The following is a 25,113-nucleotide window of genomic DNA, read 5'->3' on the forward strand; positions in this document are numbered from 1 at the left end:
ATTTGTGTATTTTATTTATCTGATTTATTCTTCTAGACGGTGTTAACATTTCACAACAATGATTTAACTTGATACAAGAATCCCCCCCAAAAAGATGTATTGAAATGCAGGCAAGTTCTCAAGGAGCCATGGACATTAGGGCAAAGTGACTGCCATCTTCTGCTCCCAGTACAAAACACTGCTGAGCCTGGCTTTCTCTTCTAGCATACGCAGAGTTGAGAGTAAGGCAGTGTGCCTCAGCCTACGTCTACACTGCAGGCTTTTGCTGGCAGAGAGTATGCTAATGAAGTGCTCATTAGCATATGTTGCACTTCCATTTGCATATCTCTGCTAATGCTTTTTTGGCAAGAGGTTTTTGCACAAAAAGAAGCAGTGTAAATGGGTCCGTTTTGCGCAAAAAAAAAAAAACCTTTTGTGCAAGATCCTGTATACTTCCCACATACTCTCTGCCGGAAAAAGCCTACAATGTAGACATAGCCTCAGTGTGCTGCTCTGGTAATAGCTGTCTGGGGTGCTTCACTGCAGGTGCAGGCATGTGGTGAAGCTTATGGTGCACTCTCCCTGCCAGGCACCCACCAGCATCCCCAGGGCTCCTGCTGCAACCTGGTGCTGGTGGCCTCATACCCCATGAGCAAGCCAGCCCCCTGATGCGGCAGGAAGGTGTGAAAGGGACCAGCTGAGGGAGCACTGTAGGAGAGGTGTGCGCACTCCCCGCTGGTCTCTTGGTGGGGCGTTGGCATCTGTCCCTGCTGCCCCTCTCTAGTTGGATGCTGGGCAGCACACTTACAATACCTGGCATGCACTGCTGCCAGCAGCCCCTGGGAAGAAGCCAGGGAAAGGCAGTGGCAGGCTAAATTTTCTCACGTGCCCCTGCCACCTGTTTGCCTGCAGCAGTGCCCCCTCACAGGTGGCCCACGGCTCCCCTTGGCACTGGCAGTGAACAGGAGCAGCGGGGCAGGGACTCCACCAGCCAGGTAAGGCAACCCAGCTCGACTGGGACTGCTCCAGGCCTGAGCCGTTCCCCCCACCAGCTCCCTACGCTGATTCCTGCACTTCCCCCTACATCCAACCCATTGCCCTGACTCCTTCACCCCCCAACCCCCTGCCCTGACTCTTGAATCCCCTTCCACCCCCTTGCTTTGTGCCCATTGCAACAGACACTATCTATGAGAAATTTAAGTTATTTTCACCCCGGAACTGGAGTTAGCAAAGGAAAATCTCGCTTATTCTTATCCACTTGAAGGAGCAGTCCTGTGAATTAAGAAGAGGTGCTCATTATACTACCGCTGCTAAGACCTGCAGGCCTCATCACAATGCCAGTCATTGGGAATAGCACTGGACTATTAACAAACATACGCTCGCCATAGAGGGAAAGCATTGCCTTCTGATCAGCTCTTACTTAAGGATACTGCATCCCTGTTTCCTCTTTTCCCCAGACCTTAGCCCTGGCAGAGGAGGGTTCAGGTCACATGAGGTATTTAAAAATGGAAGAAACAAAGGCTCTATTTTTCTTATTTTGACTGATACAAGGTTTCACAATAGTGTAGCCGATCCATTGTATTGAAAATGACCGCCCGCCACTCTGTATGGTTAAGCCTAGGCTGATTTCAGTAAGCAATCTACTGTCATCATCTTCATTACAAGAGTCCACCTCCAGAGAAGAAACACATCCTAAGAGCAGAAATCCCACTGTGATAGCAGCGCATTATAATGCTACTTGCTAACTTGTTTAAAATAATGAAGTTGCATCATCCACTGTGTTATGATAAAAGATGTGAGGCACTGCTGTGAAAAGGGATTTGATGTAAAGTACACTCAGAGCACATACCCCATTAAAATGCTGTATTCATCGGCCCTGTGAATTCCAGATCAGATTTGCTCATTAACTGGCAAAAAGGTAGATTTTTATAACCTTCAGCACTGCAGGCATACTGAAGAGCTGTGTTCTTCCTCCTTTTTATCCCATCTGAAGTAAATGGAAGGAGGGGATCAGGCTAAAACACAAAGGGTAAAATCTGAGTTTCATTTCTGTTAATGGAAATTTTGCCATTGACTTTAATGTAGGTAGGATTTCACCCAAGTTTTCAAGAGTCTCAGTTAAAACACTTTATACCCAGCCCGCACCCCTCTTTTCTCTGCACTAAGGAGCTGAAATAACCCCTCCCTCTTCCTGGTTGCATGGAGTCGGTGGGAAGATACTACTCTCTTTCACTTTAGCTCAGAGGGGGACAAAATGTGGCCCACAGGCAGCGTCCAGCCTCTTAGTCATTTTAATCTAGCCCTCAAGCTGCTGCTGGGGAGTGGGGTCTGGGACTTGCCCTGCTCTGTGCATGCCATAGCTCTGTGCAGCTCCTGGAAGCAGTGGCATATCCCCGCTCTGGTTCCTATGTGTAGGGGCAGCCAGAGGGCTCCTGTGAGTTGCCCCCACCCCAAGCACCGTTCCCACGGTTTCCTCTGGTGGGTCCTGCAAACAGGGGCCTCTGCGTAGGAGCCAGAGGGAGGATATGCTATTCCTTCTGGGAGATGCTTGAGGAAGTAAATGTGGCACAGAACCTATACCCGAGCTACCCTGCTCCGCATCCAACTTCCGGCCCCAACCTTGATCCCCCTCCCTTCCACCAAACCCCTGTGTCTCAACCCAGAGCCCCCTCCTGCACCTAAATCCCTCTTCCCCAGCCCCACCTCAGAGCCTGTGTCCCCAGCCAGAGTCTTCACTCTTTCCCTCCTCCCCCAGACACACTACAACCCCTGCCCTAACCCACAGCCCCCTCCCAAATCCTGAACTCCTAATTTCTTGCCCCACCCCACTCTTGGCTGAAGTCCTCATCCCCTCCACAACCAAATCTCAATTTAATGAACATTCATGGCCCTCAGGCCATAAGGTTTGAGAGCCTTGCTTTAGCGACTGAGAAGGTTCTATCCATTACGCCTCCTTCTTGGCTTAGATCTCTCCATCCAACTCCAGCTCCAGAAGGGGCATCGGGAGGTACTTTGATTCAGTCTCAGCAGTATTGGTTGTACAGCACTAACAGTAATTCAGACTAGTCTGATCAGTAAAACAAATAGAAATGAGTAAAAACAGCCAGGGAGCCAATCTATTGAGCAAAGAAAGTGGTGACAGTTTTGCAGGGTTTTCTAGTTACCGTCGGACCTTACAAACCCAGTCAATGAGGCGAACAAAATATCAATTTTAACAAAACACTTCTCCCATTGTGCTTAGTGCCTGGTATCAATGCCAGGTTCTAATGAATCCATAAAATGTCTTAGCACAGGAGCCTTGGTGTGTCAAGCAAACAAATTGATAAATGAGAACGCTATGCACAGAAAAGAGCGCAGAAGAGGCTGTGATTAACGGTTAACTGGACTTTTAAAGTCTGCAGCAGCTCTTGATGCACACTTATCTAGGGCCTGTTTTCTCCTTGACAGATGGATGCCTTGCTTCAGGTTTGAATGAATAATTTAACCTGACAGATTCAATTTCTTTTCCACAGGGCCGTGGCGGCAAGGGAAGCATCTACGTCTGGGCCTCTGGAGATGGAGGCAGCTACGATGATTGTAACTGTGATGGCTATGCATCAAGCATGTGGACTATCTCCATCAATTCTGCCATTAATGATGGCCGGACTGCTCTGTATGATGAAAGCTGCTCTTCGACCTTGGCTTCCACTTTCAGCAATGGGAGGAAGAGAAATCCTGAGGCTGGTGTGGTGAGTGCAGATATTATTGTGCTGTTGTCCTGCTCCTTACGCTTACGCACGTCTGTTCTCATCATTTGCTGTTTAGGAGCAGCAGATGTTCTTTTGTTAAGACTAATATTTTCTAATTCACAATACACAGCAGTGCCCAAACTGTCAGCTGATGAGATGGGATGTCGATATTGAAAGCAAGCCATGAGCTTCTCTGCTTTGTGGCTTTTCATGTAGGTGGTGTTCCCTAGTGATCAGACTACAATTTGGAAAGTGCAGCAGGGGCCTATTTATTCCTGTGTCCTCGGAATTTTTAATTCCCAGGCAGACTTGCTTTATGTAATTGCATGATAATGAAGAGTTGAAATCCCAGCGCAACACAACACCACCTTTTGCAACATATTTTAGGCTAATATAGTCATTGCCAATTCATCTGTAACCCAGTGTATGTTTGGCAGATTAATGATGATAACAAAACAAGTTGAGGGAAAATTAGTAGTAAAATATAGAATATTGTTGAGCTTCCTGAGTGGCTTTTGCATATTCTTGCTCCCTGTCAATCTGCTTAGTGTTTTTCTAGTTTAGGAGTGTGGTTACAGAAATGTGTGGTTACAGATGCTTGGTTGTTTAATAGCACAAGAAGCCTCTTGGGCAAAGGCTTAAAGCGCCTTTTTAATGGATGGATATAAAACTCTAAATAAACAACCCTGACATTTGTATCACAAATTCCCATCATTTAATTCCCCAGTGATTTATTAATTTATTATTTATTAGCATTGTAGTAATGGTTAGGTGCCCAAGTCATGGGCCAGGAGCCCATTGTATGACGTGCTGTGCAAAACAAAGATTGTGCCTGCCCCAAAGATGAAACATCAGGTGTCAAATTATACCTGATAGATGCAAGCCCCTGTTGAGAGCAATGTGAAGCTTCATATCCTAGCAATTCTGCATAATTCCAGGTGCACACTGGGAATGCTCCCACTACACAACCTGTTGGAAGGGCACAGCATGCTCCTCCCAATATGCCAGTGTGTGGTGGGGGTGGAGGGTCCACTATTTTAATGGTCTTTGATGGGACCTGGATGGTGGCTTGGATGGCGTCCATATAAAAAGGTCAACGTTTGTCAACAGATACTACACATCTTCCAGTTATTTCATGTTCTGAGTGTAGCGACAAACTGTACTGTCTTAGATACCTCTCTCTGGTATCAGCTTGAAAAACTGACTTTTTTTCAATGGGGTCAGTTGAATGCACAAATTAATCAATATTACCTACATGACTATCACTGTGCAGTTTGCTTGCTGACTGTGTATCACATTTTCCTCGAGTAGCCAGTTCACAGAGATGATATTATCCTGCTACTACCAGCTATTGGAGCTCTTCCTGTAACTTAAGCATTGGAAGAGCCTTATGGTGCTAGAGTCTTGGGTTCAAATCCTGTTGATGGGGGTTTGATTATATTTATAGAAATATAATATTTGTATTATTGTATAATATTTGTAATATTGTATTTAGATGTTCATGAACATTAACTTCTTACTGTCATTGTTTAATCTAGTGTCCACCCCTCCCATCCCTGGGTATCTATCCATTCTATTTAAAAGTTAGCCTTTTGAAAAGGCAGTAAGTATTCTGCTTGTAGCGACTAGTACAGTAAAACTCCATTAGTCCAGCATCCAATGCTCCGGGACTCCTGATGATCCGGCACCATCAGGAACCCGGAAGTGCTGGGGCAGCCGGACAGGCTTCCCCCATTCAGCTGCTGCTGAAATTGACCAGCATCTGAATCGGGGAAGCCGGGAGCAGAGCAGCTGGGGTGCTGCCGGGTTGGTCTTGTAGCGCTGCCCCTCAGGGCTGCGGGACCTACCCGGCAGCACCCCAGCTGCTCTGCCCCAGGGGTCCCCGATTCAGTCGCTGCTGAAACAGATCAGCGGCCGATTCGAGGAAGGCCGATTCGAGGAAGCCCGGGGCAGAGCTGCTCTGACAGGGACTTCCTGGAATCAGCCGCTGATCTGTTTCAGCAGCAGCTGACTTGGGGACCCCTGGGGGAGAGCAGCTGGGGTGCTGCCAGGTTGGTCCCCCAGTGCCGAGGGGCGGCGCTACGGGACCAACCCGGCAGCACCCCGGCTGCTTTGCCCCAGGCGTTGGGATTCAGCCACTGCTGAAACTGACCAGCAGCGTCAGTTTCACCAGCAGGCTGAATCCCGAGGCCTGGGGCAGAGCAGCTGGGGTGCTGCCGGGTTGGTCCCATAGCGCCGCCCCTCGGCGCTGCAGGACCAACTCCGCAGGACCCCAGCTGCTCTGCCCCAGAGGTCCCCAAGTCAGCCGCTGCTGAAACAGATCAGCGGCTGATTCCAGGAAGCCCGGGACAGAGCAGCTCTGCCCCGGGCTTCCTGGAATCGGCCGCTGATCTGTTTCAGCAGCGGCTGAATCGGGGACCCCTGGGGCAGAGCAGCTGGGGTCCTCCTGGGTTGGATTATCGGAAGTTTACTGTATAACATTACTCCTTCCTTTTAGTCACCGAGTACTGCCTTCAATGCTGTTCTGTGTCAGTCATACAAGGGAGAGGGAAACAGCAAGTCTGACACATTCTTTCTGTATTGTTGCAGGCAACGACAGATTTGTATGGCAACTGTACCCTCCGTCATTCTGGCACATCTGCAGCTGCACCGGAGGCAGCTGGAGTGTTTGCATTGGCACTAGAGGCTAAGTAAGTTGTTAGAAAAATTCTGGTCTGGGTATAGGCAAAGAGTGCTGTTTGGGGTTTGTTTTTCCAATAACTTGCCTGTGACACGGAAGCTCAGAGCAGGGACAAACCTGTTAAACTGTCACAGCCAGATGCAGAGCTCTGAAATAAATGGAAAGACTCCTCTTGACTTGAAGGGCTGTGAATCAAGTCCTAAGGGCAGAAACCTGGACGAGTTTATGCAAAAATGCCTTAATTTGCATAGTGGATATAATTTGCATGGCCTCATTTGCATATATCGATTCCTTTTATAGATATTTCCTCCCCTCCTCATCTATTTTGTCTCTGCCTACCTGCTTAAGTGTCCCTCATCTTCTCTGGCTGGATGGCTTCTCTTGCCCCACTGCCTCTTTCTCTGATGTCCTCTTCCCAAACTGGCTCAGCTGTTTCCCGCTTTCAGTTTCTTTTCTCCCCACTTCTGGCTGTGCTCCTATGGACTCCCCTTACCTGTTGAGTTTTCCTCTTCTCTGCCACAAGTTGCTCCCTGAGGCTGTGTCTATATCTTGCCGCCTGTCTACACTGGCCGCAAGTATTTGCGCAAGATCACTGACTTTGTAATGTACTAAATCAGTGGTTCTTGCGCAAATATTCTGATGCTCCCACTCAGGGATAAGCCCTCTTGCGCAAGAGGGCCAGTGTAGACATCAACGTTAATTTCTTGCGCAAGAAAGCGCGATGGCTAAAATGGCCATTGGAGCTTTCTTGCACAAGAGAGCGTCTACACTGGCATGGATGCTTTTGCACAAACATGTGCAAAGGCACATGCCAGTATAGACGCTCTCTTGCGCAAATACTTTTAACGGAAAAACTTTTCCATTAAAAGTATTTGCACAAAATCATGCCAGTGTAGATGCAGCCTGACAGTGTAAATCCTGGCCAGCACACAGCGCCCTACCCCCTCACAGACACAGAGATATGGCTAGAGTAACTGCCTACACAGCACCATTGAGGTTATGTCTCCTCTGCAGCTGGCCTCCAAGTCTCATAGAATTTAAGGTCAGCATGATCATCTAGTCTCTCCAACACATTCATGAAATAAACCTATAGCCTCTGGCTGGGTGACTGACATCCTCAAATCATGATTTAAAGACTTCAGGTGACAGAGAATCCACCATTTACACTAGTTTAAACTTGCAAGGGGGCAGCAGGCAGGGCAGAGGGACATATGGGGTGGCAGAGGGGAGGGAGAAGGAGGAGTGTGTATGGGCAGAAGCACCCAGAGACCCCCCCCCCACCACCAGGGGCTGTTGCCAGAAGGGGAAGTACACATCCACTCCCCCCATACCCTCTTGTGCATCCCACTCCCTCCAGAGCCTGCATCTTCTCCACCACCCTCTCTCCAGCTATCAAACTCCCTCCCAGATTCTGCACTCATAACCCCCTACCTCCTGCCTCAGGCCACATCCAGCACCCAGATTCCATCCCAGACCCTGTACCCCAAGTCCTCACCTACACCCAATCCCCCTCCCAGAGCTTCATCCCTCACCTCTCCTGCACCCAAACTCTCTTTCAGAGTGTTAGGCAGATGGTGAAGGTGCGAGAGTTTGAATGGGGGAAGGGTGCAGGCTCTGGGCATTTTGGGGCCCACCAAAATTTTTGCAAACCTGCCACCCCTGCAGTTAGACTCTGAGCATGTAGGCAAGACCCACCAGACATCTCTGAAAGATTTCTTTGTAGTAACTCTGAGTCCTCCCCATCTAGTGTCCCATCTCCAGCAGTTGGGTATTGGGTATTTTTGCTAGTGGCAGTCACCTATGGGACGTATGCCACTGTAGGCAGTCTCGGTAGACAGACTTGGGCTAGCAGGCTAAAAGTAACTAAAACCTGAGCCACAATGCTCACACTGCTCTTTTTAGTGCATTTGCCTTATTGAGTATTCAAATACATCAGTCTTGTCAAATGTATTCTGTAAAGAGAAAACCATCTTATAACCACCATAAAATCATCACCTTTTCTACGTCACTCTTCCGTAGCCTGGATCTGACATGGAGAGACATGCAGCATCTGACGGTACTCACCTCCAAAAGGAATCAGCTGCATGACGAAGTCCATCAATGGCGTAGAAATGGGGTTGGTCTGGAATTTAACCATTTGTTTGGCTATGGCGTCCTCGATGCAGGAGCAATGGTTAAAATGGCAAAAGACTGGAAGACTGTTCCAGAGAGATTCCACTGTGTTGGAGGATCAATACAAGAACCTGAGTAAGTGAAAACAATGCTCGTCTTCCAATCTGTGGAGTTCGTTCTCTTTCATGCATGTATGTGATAACAGGCAGACACATGAATAGATGGAGGCAGATGTAATGGGTAAGAGTGAGTGTGTATAAGAATTTCACTTTTATAATTTGAGGGTCCAAACTTATAATTTTTTTCTCATAAGAATGGCCATACTGGGCCAGATGAAAGGTCCATCTAGCCCAGTATCCTGTCTGCCAACAGTGGCTAATACCAGATGCCCCAGAGGGAGGGATCACAGCAGGTAATCCTCATGTGAACCCTCCCCTGTCACCCATTTCCAGACAAACACAGGCTAGGGACACCATCCGTGCCCATCCTGGCTAATAGCAATTGATGGACTTAACTTCCATGAATCTATCTAGCTCTTTTTTGAACCCTGTTCAAGTCCTAGCCTTCAGCACATCCTCTGGCAAGGAGTTCCTTGAACTCACAGAAGTACGTCTTATTCCTGTGAATAATCACATTTTTATGTCAATGGCACCACTTGCGATGATAGTGTTTGAAGAAACACTTGTGGGAATAGGCTTTAAACCATTTAAATTATATGATACATACCAAGTGATGCCATATATGTTTGACATACCAGGCACAATCCAGACCTGAAGCAGGCTGGGTCACCCTTCCTAGCACCCTTGGGTGCCTTGCCACGCCAAGTTGAACTAGCTCCCACCTGGGCCACTCGCAACTTTCCAGCAATCAAGCTGCATATGTGTGTGTGTGTGTAACTGCAGCCTGTCAGCCAACCTTGGCTTATTCTGCAAGCTGGCTCCAACACACCTTCATTCTCAGATTTTCCACCAGCAATGTATGTCCCATGCTCCCCATCCCTCTTCTGGTCGGCACATATATTTTAAATCCATTATTCCTTAAAGGAGTAAAATGACATCTTATTAGCTCAAATAGTTATTCAGACACTAGAGTTTAAAAACAAAGGGTTATCTGAAACAGTAAAACAACTTTATTAAATACAAAGATATAGATTTTAAGTGAGTACAAGTAATGAAGCATGATAGTCAGAAATGATTACAAGAGAAAAAGATAAGACATTTGCCAATGCCTAATTTAACAAACTAAACTAGATACAAGCAAAGTTTATCACTACATACTCCATTGGAAGATTCTCAGATCAGGACACCTCCCACAAAGTCCAGCACCTAGCTCCTTTGTCTTTTCAGGTCCAGTGAATGGAGAGACTGGTGCCTTGAAGTGTTAACCCCCTTTTTGTACTGTCATTCCCTCTCTTGATAAAAATTACCAGATACAAATAGGAAAGAAAGGCTTTGAGGAAGGACATTCCCTGCTGCCTTTTTCCTCACATGTTTGAACTCCCTGTCTTCCTTTCCTGCTTGATAACTCTGTTTAATGCTTACACACAAATTGACTAGAGCACACATTCCCTTATTTAAGACAGACCTGTTTGCCAATTTCTGTTTGGGCAGAGATGTAGGATTTAAACAAGTGCTAATAACACCATACAGGAGAATCTTATTTCACATATAATGTTGCCACACGTTGCATCAGGACAAAACTGACCAACAAATCATGATTTTTCAAGTGTTCCCTTACAAAGTACATGTGTTGGTGTGAACACAGAGGTATTGTAACAGGGCACAACTCACTCCCACAGCACCTCCTGCTGGTCACTTGGGAATTAGCTCATTTCAGCCCTAGAGCACCTCCTTTCAGTCAGTGTCTTGCCTGCTGTTACCATTTTTTCTCTCCACCACTTGGTGTTAGGGCTACCATCTCTCCAAGGCTCCAGTACCCTTCCCTCTGGGTACTGCCCTACCTCAGTAGTGTCCTGGGGTCCTCCCTCTAAGGAAACTCCCAACCCCCTTGCCTGGGGTCCTCCCTCTAAGGAAACTCTCAACCCCCTTGCCTCAGTGACCCACTGCCAGTCATCATCTAGCCCCTACTGCAGGGGCAAACTGCAGTCTGAAGTGGCCATTAATCATAGGCATAGGGTTGCCAAGTGTCCGGTAAAAAAAATGCAGAAAATACCGGACACCTAAAATGTCCAGTATTTTCTGGGTTTTTTTCCTGCCAGGAGGCAAAAATACCAGACACCTGGCAACCCTACAACACACTTAGCAACTGGGCCCAGCCCCCAGCCTTCCTCCCGCTCCCCTGACACTCCTGCCCCCGGACTCCCTGCTTACCTGGTTCCGCAGGGAAGCTGCATTCTGGCTTGATCAAGAAAACAAAATGGCCACTGATAAAAAGCCTAAAGACCAAGGAGAAGCAATGCCTTCTCTGGGTCTTAGTGCTCAACCGCTCCCCTGTTCCTATCCCAATTCTGATTCTGCACATACTGAAAGAGCCATGCTGTTTTAATGCTGTTTTATTTTTTAATTTTTTTTTTACTCAACAACTTTGGTTCGCCTCCCCCCCCCGACAGAATTTTTTCCCTGGTGTTTGGGTTTTTTTGGGGCGGGGTGGGGTGTTCAGTATTTTTGGTTAAACCATCTGGAAACCCTACATAGACAAGGGGTGTGGACCTGCTGCCTTCCACTGCTCTGCCTCCCTCCCTGCAGCCCTAATTCTCTCAGGCCTTGAGAGCAAAGCCTCAGCCTGGGAGTTCGCATGGCCAGAGCTCCCCAGCCCTGCCTGCTTTTCCCCAGTCCCGCTCTGCATCAAGAAGCCTCTAGCTTTCCTGGCATAGCTAAAGCGTGAGTGAGTCCTCTCCTCTCCTCTCCTCTCCTCTCCTGCGGGAGCTCTCATTCGTACAGCTCTCAGCTGGGCCCTAATTGGCTTGCTCCACAACTCCAGCCCTCTCCCAGGGCTCTCTTTAACCCTTCTTAAGCTAGTGTGGGGCAGATGACCTGTCATAGGTATAGTCTGTAACAACAATGGGATATGTTTAAATTTGGTAATTTTCTATTTTAGTAGATAATTTTAACTCCAAAGAACTAAAACAATCACTCACAGGTATCAAAGATTCAGTTTGAACATTAGAGTATTTTAATTGTGTTTGGTTTATGTTCTCCACATCTCTAATTGCCAGCTAGGTAGTCAAATTATTTTCTGATTACTTTCATGTGCAAAGCAGAATGAGTCAACAAGTGAATCAATTAATACTAATTGACTACAACAGCTAAAGTTCAATTTAATATTTGAAATACTAACCTAATGATGGTCAATTTATGCCTATAACATATGCAATTTGGCTTTTCAGTGCCAGTATTAAAGGCATTATTATTTTATAGGAAAAGGGAAAGAAAGCAATATGCTACCATGGCTCAGAGTTAAGATAGGCTAGGAAGGCTGTGAATTGTTCTTACAAAACCTCATTCATTACATTTTGTTTTTTCAAAACTAAAGCCAAAGGACAGTTCAGACTTTACTGCATAATTAAAATGAAGAATCATTAGGTTTCTAAGGACAAATCAACAAAATCTTCTCTCACATAGAGCTGGGCAGGATAAAAAATTGAAATATTTAAAAAAATTGCCTATTAAAAACCACTTCCCCCCATTTTGAGTCAATTGAAATGTGTATCGATAAATTCAAAATGTTTTGTTTTGATATCATCATTCTTTTCTTCTTTAACATTTTTTGGTTGCATTAGCTTAAATTTCTATACAAAAAGTTGTTTCAAACTAGAAAGCTTGACATTTTCCTTTTGAAAATGTCTAAACACTTTTTTGATGTGATAACTTTTTTCTTCTCTTTTTTGAGTAGGAAAATCTGTCAGCTCCAAACCTATTTCATGAAAAGTTTTGAGGTTGATGAACTGGCATTTTTCAATGAAAATAACAATTTGTTGAAAATTTTGTGATCATCACTGCTGTGTCACTTTTATTCAGTACCCAAAGATGACTGGCAAGGAGGAATATGGGGGAGGGGGCACCGCCCATGTGACTGACCCCCACTCCCCCAGGCCAGGGAAGGGCCAGAACAACTCCTCTCCACCTCAGACAACACCTCTGTTCCACCCTCTTCATTTTCCCCTTGTTCCCTCCACTTCTTCTGACAACCTGTGCCCTGAGTGATGTGGCCTGGTGGACTGATGGGGCCGGAGGTCCGACACCAGCAGCGGGGGTCTTCCCCCTGCGTGCTCACCGGCAATGTCAAGGGAAGTGGAGCAGCGCAGCCCCAGCTCTCTCTACTCTCCTAGACACGTCACTCTGCTTCCCTTCAGCGAGTGCGAGGGGTGGCCCTTCCCCTGAGCAACGTGCCAGGATAACAGAGAGAGCTGGGACCGTGTCGCTGCCCTTCCCCTACTGCTGCCAATCAGCATGTAGGGGGGACCCCTGTTGCAGGTACCAGGCCTCACTGCTAGTCTCCTGGGCCACTCAGTGGCTCTGTTCCTGCCAGCTGCTGACTAGCGCCTTGCCCCTATTGCCCATGGTGTTTGGGGCATGTACCCTCTTGTTCTCCCCATATGTGGCTCCTGTCAGCCCTGTCAGTTATAGAGATGTCTTGTGAGTAAACTGAGCCAAAAATAGCTTTGTACCTCATAGTAGTCACCTCCTTTCTAAATTTCCCATGCACATTATTGCGATTGAAATGTATGTTAGAAGCATGCAGGCATTTTGCAACAATTAACCTCAGCATGTCAAAAAGGATCCTCAACTGAAAGACATGATGGGAGAGCAAAATAAGTGGAAGTTGATGCTCTTTACCACTAGAATGATTTTTAAGAGGGGGCTTTGTCCCAGTGGAGGTATCCAGGTAATGGCTGGAATGTATTTGTTTTCCAGGGGTCCCCACGTATGAGACGGCCTCTTTGAGTACATCTGCAATATGATGATAAACCCAATTCTCAGAGCCCAGGTCAGCTGGACTGGGCCTGCAGGGCTAAAAACCGCTGTGGAGACATTTGGACTTGTTCCGAAGCCTGGGCTCTGAGACCCTCCCTCCTCATCCCAAGGTCTGGTTTTCTACGGGGGAGATTTCAAAGGCACAAATGACAGGCCATTCCAATGGGAGTCAGGCACCTAACTGGCTACTGTGCCTCTGAACAGCTCTCTCCAATGGGTTGCAGAGGCAAGCCAGAAAACACTAGCATACCTTTGATTCACAGTATGCACCTAAAATATGTGATTGTGGTGTTATACACATGTCAGATATGACAATGTTGATACCGCACATCTGACATGTCTCTCACTTGGCTAATGGAATGCATGATTTGCAACGTCTTTATACTTTGAGTTTAAGAGAAAAACAAAATCAATGTGAGGTGGATCCAGCTCATCTTCAGAGATTCTATGGGAATGACAACTGTTAACTGATATTTGCTTTAGATGTGGATACCTGTTTTATTTTTTATTTGGTTGTTGCTGCAACGATAATGGTTTCTATATTGACGTGGGTGAGCACAGGATACACTGTTGGAGAAACAGCCTGGGGAAGAATCTACAGCCTATTGTGTGATGTGAGTCTATAAAGTGTGAGATTCTCTAGGCTTCAAAATGGAGACAATATAGATGCCAATGAGACCTCACCAATGATACCACACTGTCATTGGAAGCTGGGTAGCCTTCTGGCCTGGTCTCTTGAGCTGAATTTGATCTGCATGATTGCTGATTTATGACTATTCAAAGAAAATGTTCTAAGTTTTGCTAGCAGAATAACATATTTCACATCTAATGTGACTTTTAAATTCACTTTCCTCTACATCTACCGCTGTTGCATACTGCATAGCATATCCCATGTGGAAGATAAATATATTTATATCATTATATCTTTATTTTGAACATATTTTATTATTGATATTATATTTACAATGGTCAAGATTCTGCTCTCTTTATGCACACTGAGTATTTAATTATTCCTCACATAGTCTTAATAAGGTACTACTCCATTTATGTACCAGGAACAGAATCTGGCACTAAAGCTATGGATAGTGTAGGTGCCTGAGATTTGGGCTTTGCTGGTGGATAATCTTAAACACATTACTTGGTTTCTTGGTGCCTCAGTTTTACAATCTGTAAAATGGATGTAATGATCCCGATTTCATTTGTAAAGCACTTGGAGAGCTAGTGATGAGAAGCGCTATATAATACCATCATTATAACATAAGATCCAGGATTTATTTCATTCACATGTGTGAGAGTACGCCTTTGTGAAATGCTTTCTTTTACTGTTCTTAGAAGAATTGTTCTATGTTATTATTATTTGAAAAGGTTTGGATCTATAGGTGTAACAGTTTGTATATATTTCTTTATAAAAATAAAACGTTAAACATAAAAACAGTCTAGTTTTAATATAGCTAGACATTGGTAAACAGTCTATCTAGTAATAATTTACCCTGCTGCTTACTATCTTATGCTAAAAACCACATAGACTAGAATAAAGTATATTTATCTTAAAGAAATACATTTGAATACTGTTCTGAGTTTTAAGAGATTTTAATAAACTTTATTCTAATTAATTAAAGAAAAAGTCACATTTTAATATAATTCAGAAAGTGTTAACCAAACAACCTTAGGTTTGAAAGGTGCATAGTAGTTGAAAGGAGAACAGTGAATGATGTTTCTTTAGGTTGCCCCCTCTTCATCTGAACTAGTGTGGTGAATAATTAGTAATTAATAAATTAATACCTTACATGTACAACAGCGCCTATCCTCTCAAAGAATCCCAGAGCACCTTACAAACTTCACATACCCTTAAAGCAGTTAGGTTAGAATTTTATGCCTCCAAAAATCTGCCATGGGAGCTTTAATCACTACTGGTAGTCTAGGCCCTGTATTTACCTCTCATCTGGGGAAGATAGCACCTGTAACATAAGGCTGGAATGTGAGTTCAGTGCACGCTCCGTGGTAAGACTGCCAACTGCTGAATTGTCGATGCCACTTTCTTACAACCCTGAAGTATTTGGGGATGTTTCCCATTCAAATATTGATCAAACCCTACCCTGCTTTGCCTATATGAGGTCTCTGTGAAGCCACAGGATATACAGACTCTAGACTAGTTCATTATTCTTTAGATGTTTTGATCTCTATGTTGTATAGCAGTGAAGTATTCCAAGACACCAGAGTTTAACAATTATGTCATTTGATTATGGCCAGAAATGCATCATCCTACTGCATGTTGCTAAGTGTCAACAGCCTTATCACTGGGGATGGTCATGCTGCCAAGGGAAAAAATGATGACGAGCAATACTTATAGAGCTAACCCAATTTTACACAATAAAACATTTCAGAGGCCATGTTAAGCCCTACTTTTCCTATGGACATGAGGTCCAGCTGGGTGGCATTTCTACCTAATAGGCACCCTGTCATTATGCATTCTAAAAAAGTAATTTTGACCATATAAAAATAAGCCTTCTAAAGATCCTTTCGCATCTCATGTTATCACAATTGTACTTAGTAAAATGTCAACCTTATTTACATTTTTCAGACTGCAAATGTTATTTTTTTTAAAGAGAAAAATCTATTTCTTCATCCCAGCATGACTGATGTTGCACTTTTTAAAAGAGTGGCACATGCAACACTATAAATTATGACCAGTTGCATTATGTGGGGGGCATGAACATTAGACATGCAGAAGAATTTTTGGGAAGGTAAAACAGCAAATGCAGTTTGCTCATTACACCAAAAGAGTTTTTTTAATGACTGAAGTAATTCCTATATTGTTTAAATATTAACATGTTGGGCTATTTACAGCATGTTGCTGCTAAAAGCATTCACAGACTTTTACACCGGCTTTGTAGTTATTTTGATGTGTGAGGCAATTCTTGAGGTAATTTTTCAGGATCCAAGAATGCTAATAGGCATGTGCTACTGGCAGTGTGGAGTGACACTGTACCAACATGACTCCTCAGTGGCACTGTTGCTCTGGGACATACAGTTTCTTCCAGAGTTCTCAGGGACACAAGGGGCGTGAACTCACTGCTACCAGCTGCCATTGGCTAGTGTCCGAAAGGATGAGTCACAGCTTTGCCTCTTTCCTATCCCTTTTGGGATGGCAACTGGGGAATAATTGTTTTGCTCACACAAGCACAAAGAGTGTAATTACAGGTTAAAATGTGAAACCCAAGATGTGTAAATAACATTCAAGCAGAGGCTGGCCATAAATGTTGTCCCTAATTTTTACTTCTACCTTATCGAGGCAAATGTGGTTGAATTCACTGGAACTTTGTCTACATAAGACTGGCGTTATAAAGGATTTGACATTTGGAGAATGTAGCAAAATGGTTGTGTTTGTGTGTGCACGTTTAAATATTGAGTATAGTATGACGTTTGACTCCTATTGATCTAGATTTGAATTTTGCATTTCCGTTCAATACATTGCTTTGAATTAATGTGGAAATGGTTACATCATTTTATATCAGGAGGCTCTGGGATGAACAGATGACAGTTCTCATTCTTACAATTCAAATTTTATTACAATATTTTTGTGTTTGTATAAATACACGTGGATGTTTAATAAAAAATAAATTACCATGTATATCTCATTTTAACCTCTTTTATTGTTATTTAACCCTCAGAAAAATACCATCAAGTGGCAAGCTTGTTCTGTCACTCACAACCGATGCTTGTGAGGGGAAAGAAAATTTTGTCCGCTACCTGGAACATGTGCAAGCAGTTATAACAGTGAACTCTACTAGGCGAGGGGACCTCAACATCAACATGACATCACCGATGGGGACTAAATCCATTTTACTGAGCCGGCGGCCAAGAGATGATGACTCCAAGGTGGGTTTTGACAAATGGCCTTTCATGACAACACACACTTGGGGAGAAGACCCTAGAGGCACTTGGATTCTGGAAATTGGGTTTGTTGGGAGCGTGCCACAGAAAGGAGTACTGAAGGAATGGACACTGATGCTACATGGGACACAAAGCGCACCCTATATAGACCAAATAGTAAGAGATTACCAGTCCAAACTGGCTATGTCCAAGAAGGAAGAGCTTGAAGAAGAATTAGATGAAGCAGTAGAGAGAAGCCTGAAGAGTATACTGAGCAAGAACTAGCATTGGTCTCTGCATGTTCATCTCTTTCCTTTCCTAGATCCTTCTACTCACCTTTCTACTATCCAAACCTCTGTGTTAGACATATTGCAATGAGTGTCTCCGTAGCCAGATTATCATATGCTATTGATTTTAAACTCTTATATCCTGTCAATGATTATTTTAATTACAACTGAAGCAATCTTTTTTTACTCTAAGCCACAAATACGCTGTCCCCTATCAACTACTCTGTACAGTTTGTGACTGTAAATGATTTTGTGTCATACAAATAGGTAATAACTTGCAAACAAAACCGTGATGGCTTTTCCCTTCATATTTTTGTGGTAAATGTTGTTTGTACTTAAAAATCAAAGAGGGAGTACTTTTTAAAACAGGCATTTAGTAGTAATGGACCCATTTGGTCAGCTTTCATGATAGAGATGTTATCAGTATCAAGTTGGCTGGAGATGCCTTTGAATGACTAATAGCCTGATTCTGTGACATTGAATTCACTGAGAGTTTTCTCACTGGCTTCAGTAGGAATAGAAATAGACCCTAAATGGAAAAAAGAATCCAGAGATTAAGAAAGAAGTCAACCTCCTCTCAGAAATCAATGCCTTTTGCAGTTTCTTTCACACAGAAACATATTTTTGACTTAGAGATGATTCACGTGTATGTAATAAGTGAGACACAATGATGTTCAAAATGTCTGATAAAGGACATGCATTGTGAAACAGGGTCCAAATGTTCTAAAAGCACAACTATTTTTTAAAAAAATGTGATAATTCAAAACCGATTTTTGCCAAATCTGCACATTGGGAACAACATTTCAATTGGTGAGCTACCCTTTTGCCATGTGCATCTGCTCTCCTTTATACAGAAATGTATTATAACAGCGTAAGGTAACGCTGTGTCAGCATTCCCGCTACAGACCCTTACATTCTGGTGTTAGTAATGTGTTATGGGCAAAACTTGGCATATGAACGTTGAGTCCAAAAGCCATTTTTAATTCAAATTTCTTTATATTTTAAAAATAGAGATTAGATCACTTTTGAGATGTACCCATTTATTTAAGAAGAAAGGCTGCTTAGATTGTTTTACGATATGTGCACAATGCAAAGGTAGTTTTGACTAGCAATAAAGAATAATAAATTTGGGGAAATTAGCCCAGAAATCACTGTTGCTATTTAAAGGACCTAGTCCTGCTATCTCTTACACATATGAATGTGCTCAGGATCTGGTCCAAAGGAGTAAATTAAATCTCTCAGAGCCTGATCCGTCTACTGCCATTGACTTCAATAGAGATTACACACTGTGTCAAACACAACAGCCACAAGTGTTTGCAGGACTGGGACCTAGGATAGGGACTATGGGACCAATCCTGCAAACACTTACGTACTTGCTTAACTTTAAGTACATGAGTAATTACACTGGCTTCAGCAGAACTCTGCCATCCTATAGTCATGTGCATAATTATTTGCAGGACTAAGGCCTAGAATGCTGACAGTAACTAGATTCAGAATTTGATTATTTTCTATTTTTAATATGCAGAATATACATCTAAAATGTGTGTTATCAAGAGCTATTTGGGGTAATCAGTTGCAAACTAAAATTAAAATGAATACATATTTATCCGATCATTAAAAATCTCTCCAACAGGTTTTGAAATGCATAGTTTCCCCCCAGAATGTATATTTAGTCTATTATTTCAAGTTAATATTTGTCTTTTAACTTTCTATAACAGGATTTTTTCTTTTCCTTTCAAATGCCAAATTATCTGCTTAAACTATCTTTAAATTATGTGCTGAACCTCTCTAGTCTGGTACCTTTAGGACCTGACCTGCTGCTGAGCCAGAAAATTTGCTGGACCATGAGAGGTCAATATTGTCTGGAAGCATTACAAATACTTCCACTGCTAACTGGGCTCTTAGATGACATTTAGGAATAAATTAGAGCTAAATAACAGCCCAGAACACCAAGAACCAGGACTGGTGACTGTAAACAAAATTCATGGGACCATGATAAGTGGAGAGCCGGCTAACTAAAATAATGCTGGACCACAGCGCCCCGGACTAGAGAAGTTCAACCTGTATTATAAGTCAAGTTAAGCATGTAAGTATTCATAGGCTCTCCTTTCCCTTACACTGATCTAACTAAGGAGTTACTTCAGTACAGATAAGTTATATTTAGGTGTAAGTGAGAGGTGAAACAGGCCCTCAGGCTTTTAGTTTTAAAAAACCACCTATAAAAGTGACTTTTAAAAGCATGCTTTTGTATATTTGTTCAAATAGATGGAAAGTATCAAATATATTTTATCTGGTGCCCCTAAAATAACCCAAAGAACAGCATGGCCTCAGATACATGCATGTAGGCAATAAGCCAGTGTTTAAACTAGAATGTGGGTGTCTTTGGAACTGTGAAGATGCCCATTGTCTTCAGTGGGTTGTGAATTGGGCCTGTGATTCCCAGTAATTAATGGGAGTTGCACGTGTATATCTGAGGGAAGAATTTGCCCCTATTATGTTTACATATGCATTTGATAACACACAAACAAATGTGATATATAGACTATATATAGAGTATGTAATATATATATGCAAATATGCATAATATATATTACATATATTATTGAAAATAATAAATACATATACACTCATGCACTATATTTATGTGTATGTATTTACTAAAGAAACAAATCATTTAAACTTATTGAAGAGAATTCTAAAATACATGAAAAGTTCTTGGCTTAAGAAATGTGGCAATTTGAAATGGAAGTGTACGTTAATTCCTATTGCATCCATGTAATTTTGCAATCTCTGTTTGAACATTAAATGTCTTATATAGCAGCAAAATAACTAAATGGGTGGTCATATTTTCATAATGTTGATTTAACTTATTAAGTGCAAGATGACTGTAAGGGGTGATTAACAGAAATGATGAGTTTTGATATACGTATATATAAAACACGTGTATATACTATATATATATATATAGCTAGACTTCAGACTCTTCAGAATTTTTGCATCAGGATAAGCACAGAAAAAAGTCCAATTAGAATAAGTTTTTATGGTATTGCTGATGCAAAAATAAAGTTAATTTATTAGCATTTATAACAGAGGGGAACTATCACAGTTCTTGATTTAAAACAGGTGAATGTTGTTAAAATATATAAAGCCCTGTGATGATGTTTTATAATCTGAGTAAAATAAAGAGATGTTGTAAACTGGCAGGTCCTATCATCATTGCCTATCAGAAGTCATGGGGGAGGTGACTTGTGTTCAGTGAAACCACTTCATAAAGGCCTGATAGGGTAAATCACCTCTCAGGTATGTTTGATACATAAGAGATAAATATCTTCATCAAAGAAAAGGCTACCAGCATAAAGGCTGTAAAACTAAAGCTGTTTTAGCTGCTAGAAGTATTATACAATGGACCACTGTGGATTGAGGCACTAATTCGGGAAAGAACTTAAGCACATGATCAAAGGCAAGCATGCACTTGAGTCCCATTCAAGTCAAGGGTTATTAAAAGGTTAAAGTTAAGCACCTGCTTTCCTGTGAACAATCAGCCTTCATTAGATGCAGCTTTATTGAAAGTGGACGCAATGTTCAGCTTTTCAGAATCCAGAACAGAGACTGGAATGGGAGTTTTGTTTGAAAAACACTTCAACATTAAAAAAAATCCCTCAAATGCACATTTTGATCCATAAGAATGGCCAAACCGAGTCCCAAAAGTCCATCTAGCTCAGTATCCTGTCCTCTGACAGTGGCCAATGCCCGGTGCCCGAGAGGCAATGAACAGAACAGGTAATCATCAAGTGATCCAGCTCCCGTCACCCATTCCCAGCTTCTGACAAACAGAGACTAGGGACATCAGTCCTACCCAGCCTGCCTCATAGCCATTGATAGACTTATTCTCTATGAATTTATCAGTTCTTTTTTGAATCCCGTTAAAGTCCTAGTCTTCACAACAGCCTCTGGCAAGGAGTTCCACAGGTTGACTGTGCCGTTGCATGAAAAAATTCTTCATTTGTTTTAAACTTGCTATTAATTTTACTTGGTGACCTCCTAGCTCTTGTGTTATGGGACCAGTAAATAACTTTTCCTTATTTATTTTCTCCTCACCAGTGATGATTTTAAAGGCCTCTATCATATTCGCCCCTCAGTCACCTCTTTTCTAAGCTGAAAAGTCTTTTTAATCTTTCCTCATATAGCAGCTGTTCCAAACCCTGAAGCATAAGAAATGTTTGTCTTTTCTGGGGGTTTGCCTGGTTTCCCCTTTTATTCCTATGAAACAGGACACGGGTGTTGTTAGAAACCTAGGTATGTAGTCGCCCAATATGACTGAATGATCTCAGAAAATGATTCCAGAAAATCCATTTACTCAATTTCCATTGTTGTGGAAGTCAGGGTAAAGATAATACATTTGGGCTATGTCTAGACTGGCATGATTGGTATCTAGAGCATCTAGATTGGCACGGACAATTTTCCGCAAAAGCACTTTTTGTGGAAAAGCGTCCGGGCCAATCTAGACGCGGTTTTGCGCAAGAAAGTCCCGATCACCATTTTTGCCATTGGGGCTTTTTTGTGCAAAACAGTTTTCAGCTGTCTACACTGGACCTCTTGCGCAAAAACATTTCTGGAAAAGGGCTTTTGCCCGAAAGAGAACGTCAAAACATTTGCGCAAGAAGCACTGATTTCGGACAGTAGAATGTCAGTGCTTTTGTGCAAAATCAAGCAGCCAGTGTAGACAACTGGCACGTTTTTGCACAAAAGCGGCCGCTTTTACGGAAAAACTTGCCAGTCGAGACGCAGCCTTGGGGTACGTCTACACGGTAGTGTTATTTCAAAATAATGAGCTTCTTAATTTGAATTCCATAACCCTCATTTTATGAGGAATAATGCCTATTCCAAAATAGGGCATGCGTAGATGAGGCAGCTGAAGTTATTTCAAAATAAGAGGCCTCCAGGAAATCTCACAACTGTCCTGGTGACCATTCTGTCCACACAGATCAGAACTCTGTAGTTCTTCTTTCCATGCAGCTCTTAAAGCTGCACGCAGAAGGGAAAGGGCTTGTGGCACGAAGCAGGCTCTGCTCACATCGTGCAGTATGGCAGGACCCTGCTGCCATGGCTGAGCCCACTGCTCCAGCTGAGCCCCCCCACATTCCTCTCCCCCCCCCCACACACAGCTGCCAGCACTGCCCCAGGCAGTCCTCACGCCCCTGCTTGTGGCTGAAAGAGAAGGGCACCATTCTGGTCTGCTGCGGAGTTCCTGAATCTCGTTGAGATCTGGGGTGAAGCAAACCTGCAGGAACTCGGCACCAGACACAGGAATGTGGATGGCCGGAAGCCTGGGCCACAAGTGCACCCAGGAGCAGGTGCACATGAAAGTCAAAGAACTGAGGCAGGGCTACACACAGGCCAGGGAGCACAGTTCCCGCTCGGCATGGCACCCCGGACCTACCCCTAGTACAAGCATCCTTGGAGGGGAGGTCAGTCCCAGTCCCCCCCTTTTCGTGGAGCCGTCCATCATCAGCCACCCAGGTGTGGTCGGGGCTAGGAGGAGGAGATACAGGAGGAGGACGACAAGGTTAGTGTGGAAACGATGCTCGCCAGCCAGGAGGTTATCCTGGCCTTGGAGCCGGCATCACCCTCCCAGGATGTCACCCAAGGCTCGGAGAGGAGATACCCCACAAATGAAAAATTGAGTTTATTGTTCAAAAACAAAAAGTGTGGTTTAATGTTTTTGCAGGGGAGGCGAGAGAAAGGGGTAGGGGAAGGGAGGAGTGTGGGAGGAAAGGCTAAGAGAAGCAATGCACAGGCTTCTTGTAGGGGAGGCCCATGGATGTGTCACTGGGATCCTTGTGTGAAACTCTCCCTCAGGGCCTCTCGGATTTGCACAGCCCCCGATGGGCGTGCTGGATAGCAGCTACGTGCAGCTTCTCAAAAGCCCTGCCAAGCCCATCGGCCTCTGCCCCACCTCCCCCCAACCTGGCAGGAATGTCTCCCCCTTGTTTTCACAAATATTGTGCAGGACACAACAGGCCACCACCACTTGGGGGATGTTCTGCTCGACGAGGTCCAGGAAGGTAAGGAGACAATGGAACCTCCCTTTCAGATGGCTGAAGGCGCCCTCCACCTATGGGCTTTGCTAAGCCTCGTGTTAAAACATTCCTTGATGGAGTCTAGTGTAGGGCTTCAGAAGCCGGGGGAGCAGAGGGTAGGCTGCAGTCCCTACAATACAGATTGCCATGTCCACATCCCCGACCCTGATGGTGTTGCAAGATGGTGTTGATGGCCTGCACCACCTGTAGAAGGAGACACACACAGAATCACAGGGTTGCCAGGGACCTTGGGAGAGCCTCGAGCTCAACACCAGGAACAACCACCAGCTTGACCCAATCCCCTAACAGGCTTTATGAGAGTGGGACTGAAAAACCTTCCAGGGGAGGGCGCGTCCACCACTCCCCTGCACTTCCCTAGGGAACCCCATTCCAGTAATCCCCCACCCTTCTGGGACAATAGCACAAGAGCATCATACCTGCATGAGCACGGCCCCAACAGTCGCTCTCCCCATGTTGAACTGGTTCCCACAGATCAGTAGCTGTCTGGCCTAGTGCGCTTCCAGAAGGTGACAGCAACCCACTTCTGGAGGGGGATGGTGGGTCACAGGTGGGTGTCCTATCATGTGAGGATAGGGGCGAATCACTTGCATACTTCCACATGCAGAAATTCTGGTGCCACTGCTGGTCAGCCCACCACTCCATGGTGATCCAGCCCCACCAGTCGGAACTGGTGTCCAGGCGCTAGACACGGTGGTGCATGGTGTGCAGGGGAGGGATCATGCTGCATGAGCAACATGAGGAGACAGGAGAGGAGGTGCCCCCCCGATGAGCTGGGGGGTCCTGTTCCTGCAGAGCCATGAGGGCAGCCTGCAGAAACTGCAGCAGGAGGTGCAGCATGAGACGTAAGAGCCGTCGACTGTTCGAAGGCAGGCCTGGTTCCATGTCTGGAGTGCTGTGGTGTCTGCAAGGGCAATTAGAGCACACAGAGAAAAGGTTTGCTGTCCCTCAAGGAGGTAGGCAAAAGCTAGGCGCCTGAGACACAACTTTCCGGGGTGGAGGGAGGATCCCTTTAAGAACACACCTCAGGCAGCAGCTACAGGATGAGAGTGCTGTCCTGCTGTCCTTCCTGAAGTGCTTCCGGGTGGCCGTAAATGCAATTCAGCGTTCAATGAGTGTGGACACTCAATTTCAAAAAAAAGAGCTCAGTGCTATATCGACTGGCATGTGCTGTGTAGATGCGGTATTTTGAAATAAGCTATTTTGACATTTGAAACAGCTTACGCTGAAATAAGCGTGCAGTGTAGCCATACCGCCAGAGAGTAAAACACAGGTCTCCTCATAAAAGACACTGGCTTAATTCCTATGTTTTAATATCACTTCCAGACTCGTAAGAAATAACAAATATCCATCTTCCGTTAATGCCAGCAGGAGTTGAGGGAGCTCAGCACCTCACAGGCTTGACTCTTTATCTAGCACCAA

At 44.3% G+C, this 25,113-nt stretch overlaps 1 protein-coding gene across 1 annotated transcript in view; it reads left to right on the top strand.

Annotated features, from left to right (window-relative positions):
• Positions 1–20,788, top strand: part of PCSK2 (proprotein convertase subtilisin/kexin type 2) — a 195,255-nt gene extending 174,467 nt beyond the window's left edge. Inside the window, exons 9-12 of the mRNA XM_075925556.2 lie at positions 3,492–3,707; positions 6,297–6,397; positions 8,407–8,634; positions 17,105–20,788. Of these exons, the coding sequence (XP_075781671.1) occupies positions 3,492–3,707; positions 6,297–6,397; positions 8,407–8,634; positions 17,105–17,591 (1,032 nt within the window). The 3' untranslated portion in view covers positions 17,592–20,788. The remainder of the gene's footprint in view (positions 1–3,491; positions 3,708–6,296; positions 6,398–8,406; positions 8,635–17,104) is intronic.
• The last annotated feature ends 4,325 nt before the right edge of the window (positions 20,789–25,113 follow it).

The sequence above is a fragment of the Pelodiscus sinensis genome, chromosome 3 (genome assembly GCF_052426305.1).
Source record: "Pelodiscus sinensis isolate ZL-2025 chromosome 3, ASM5242630v1, whole genome shotgun sequence".
Classification (NCBI taxonomy): domain Eukaryota; kingdom Metazoa; phylum Chordata; order Testudines; family Trionychidae; genus Pelodiscus; species Pelodiscus sinensis.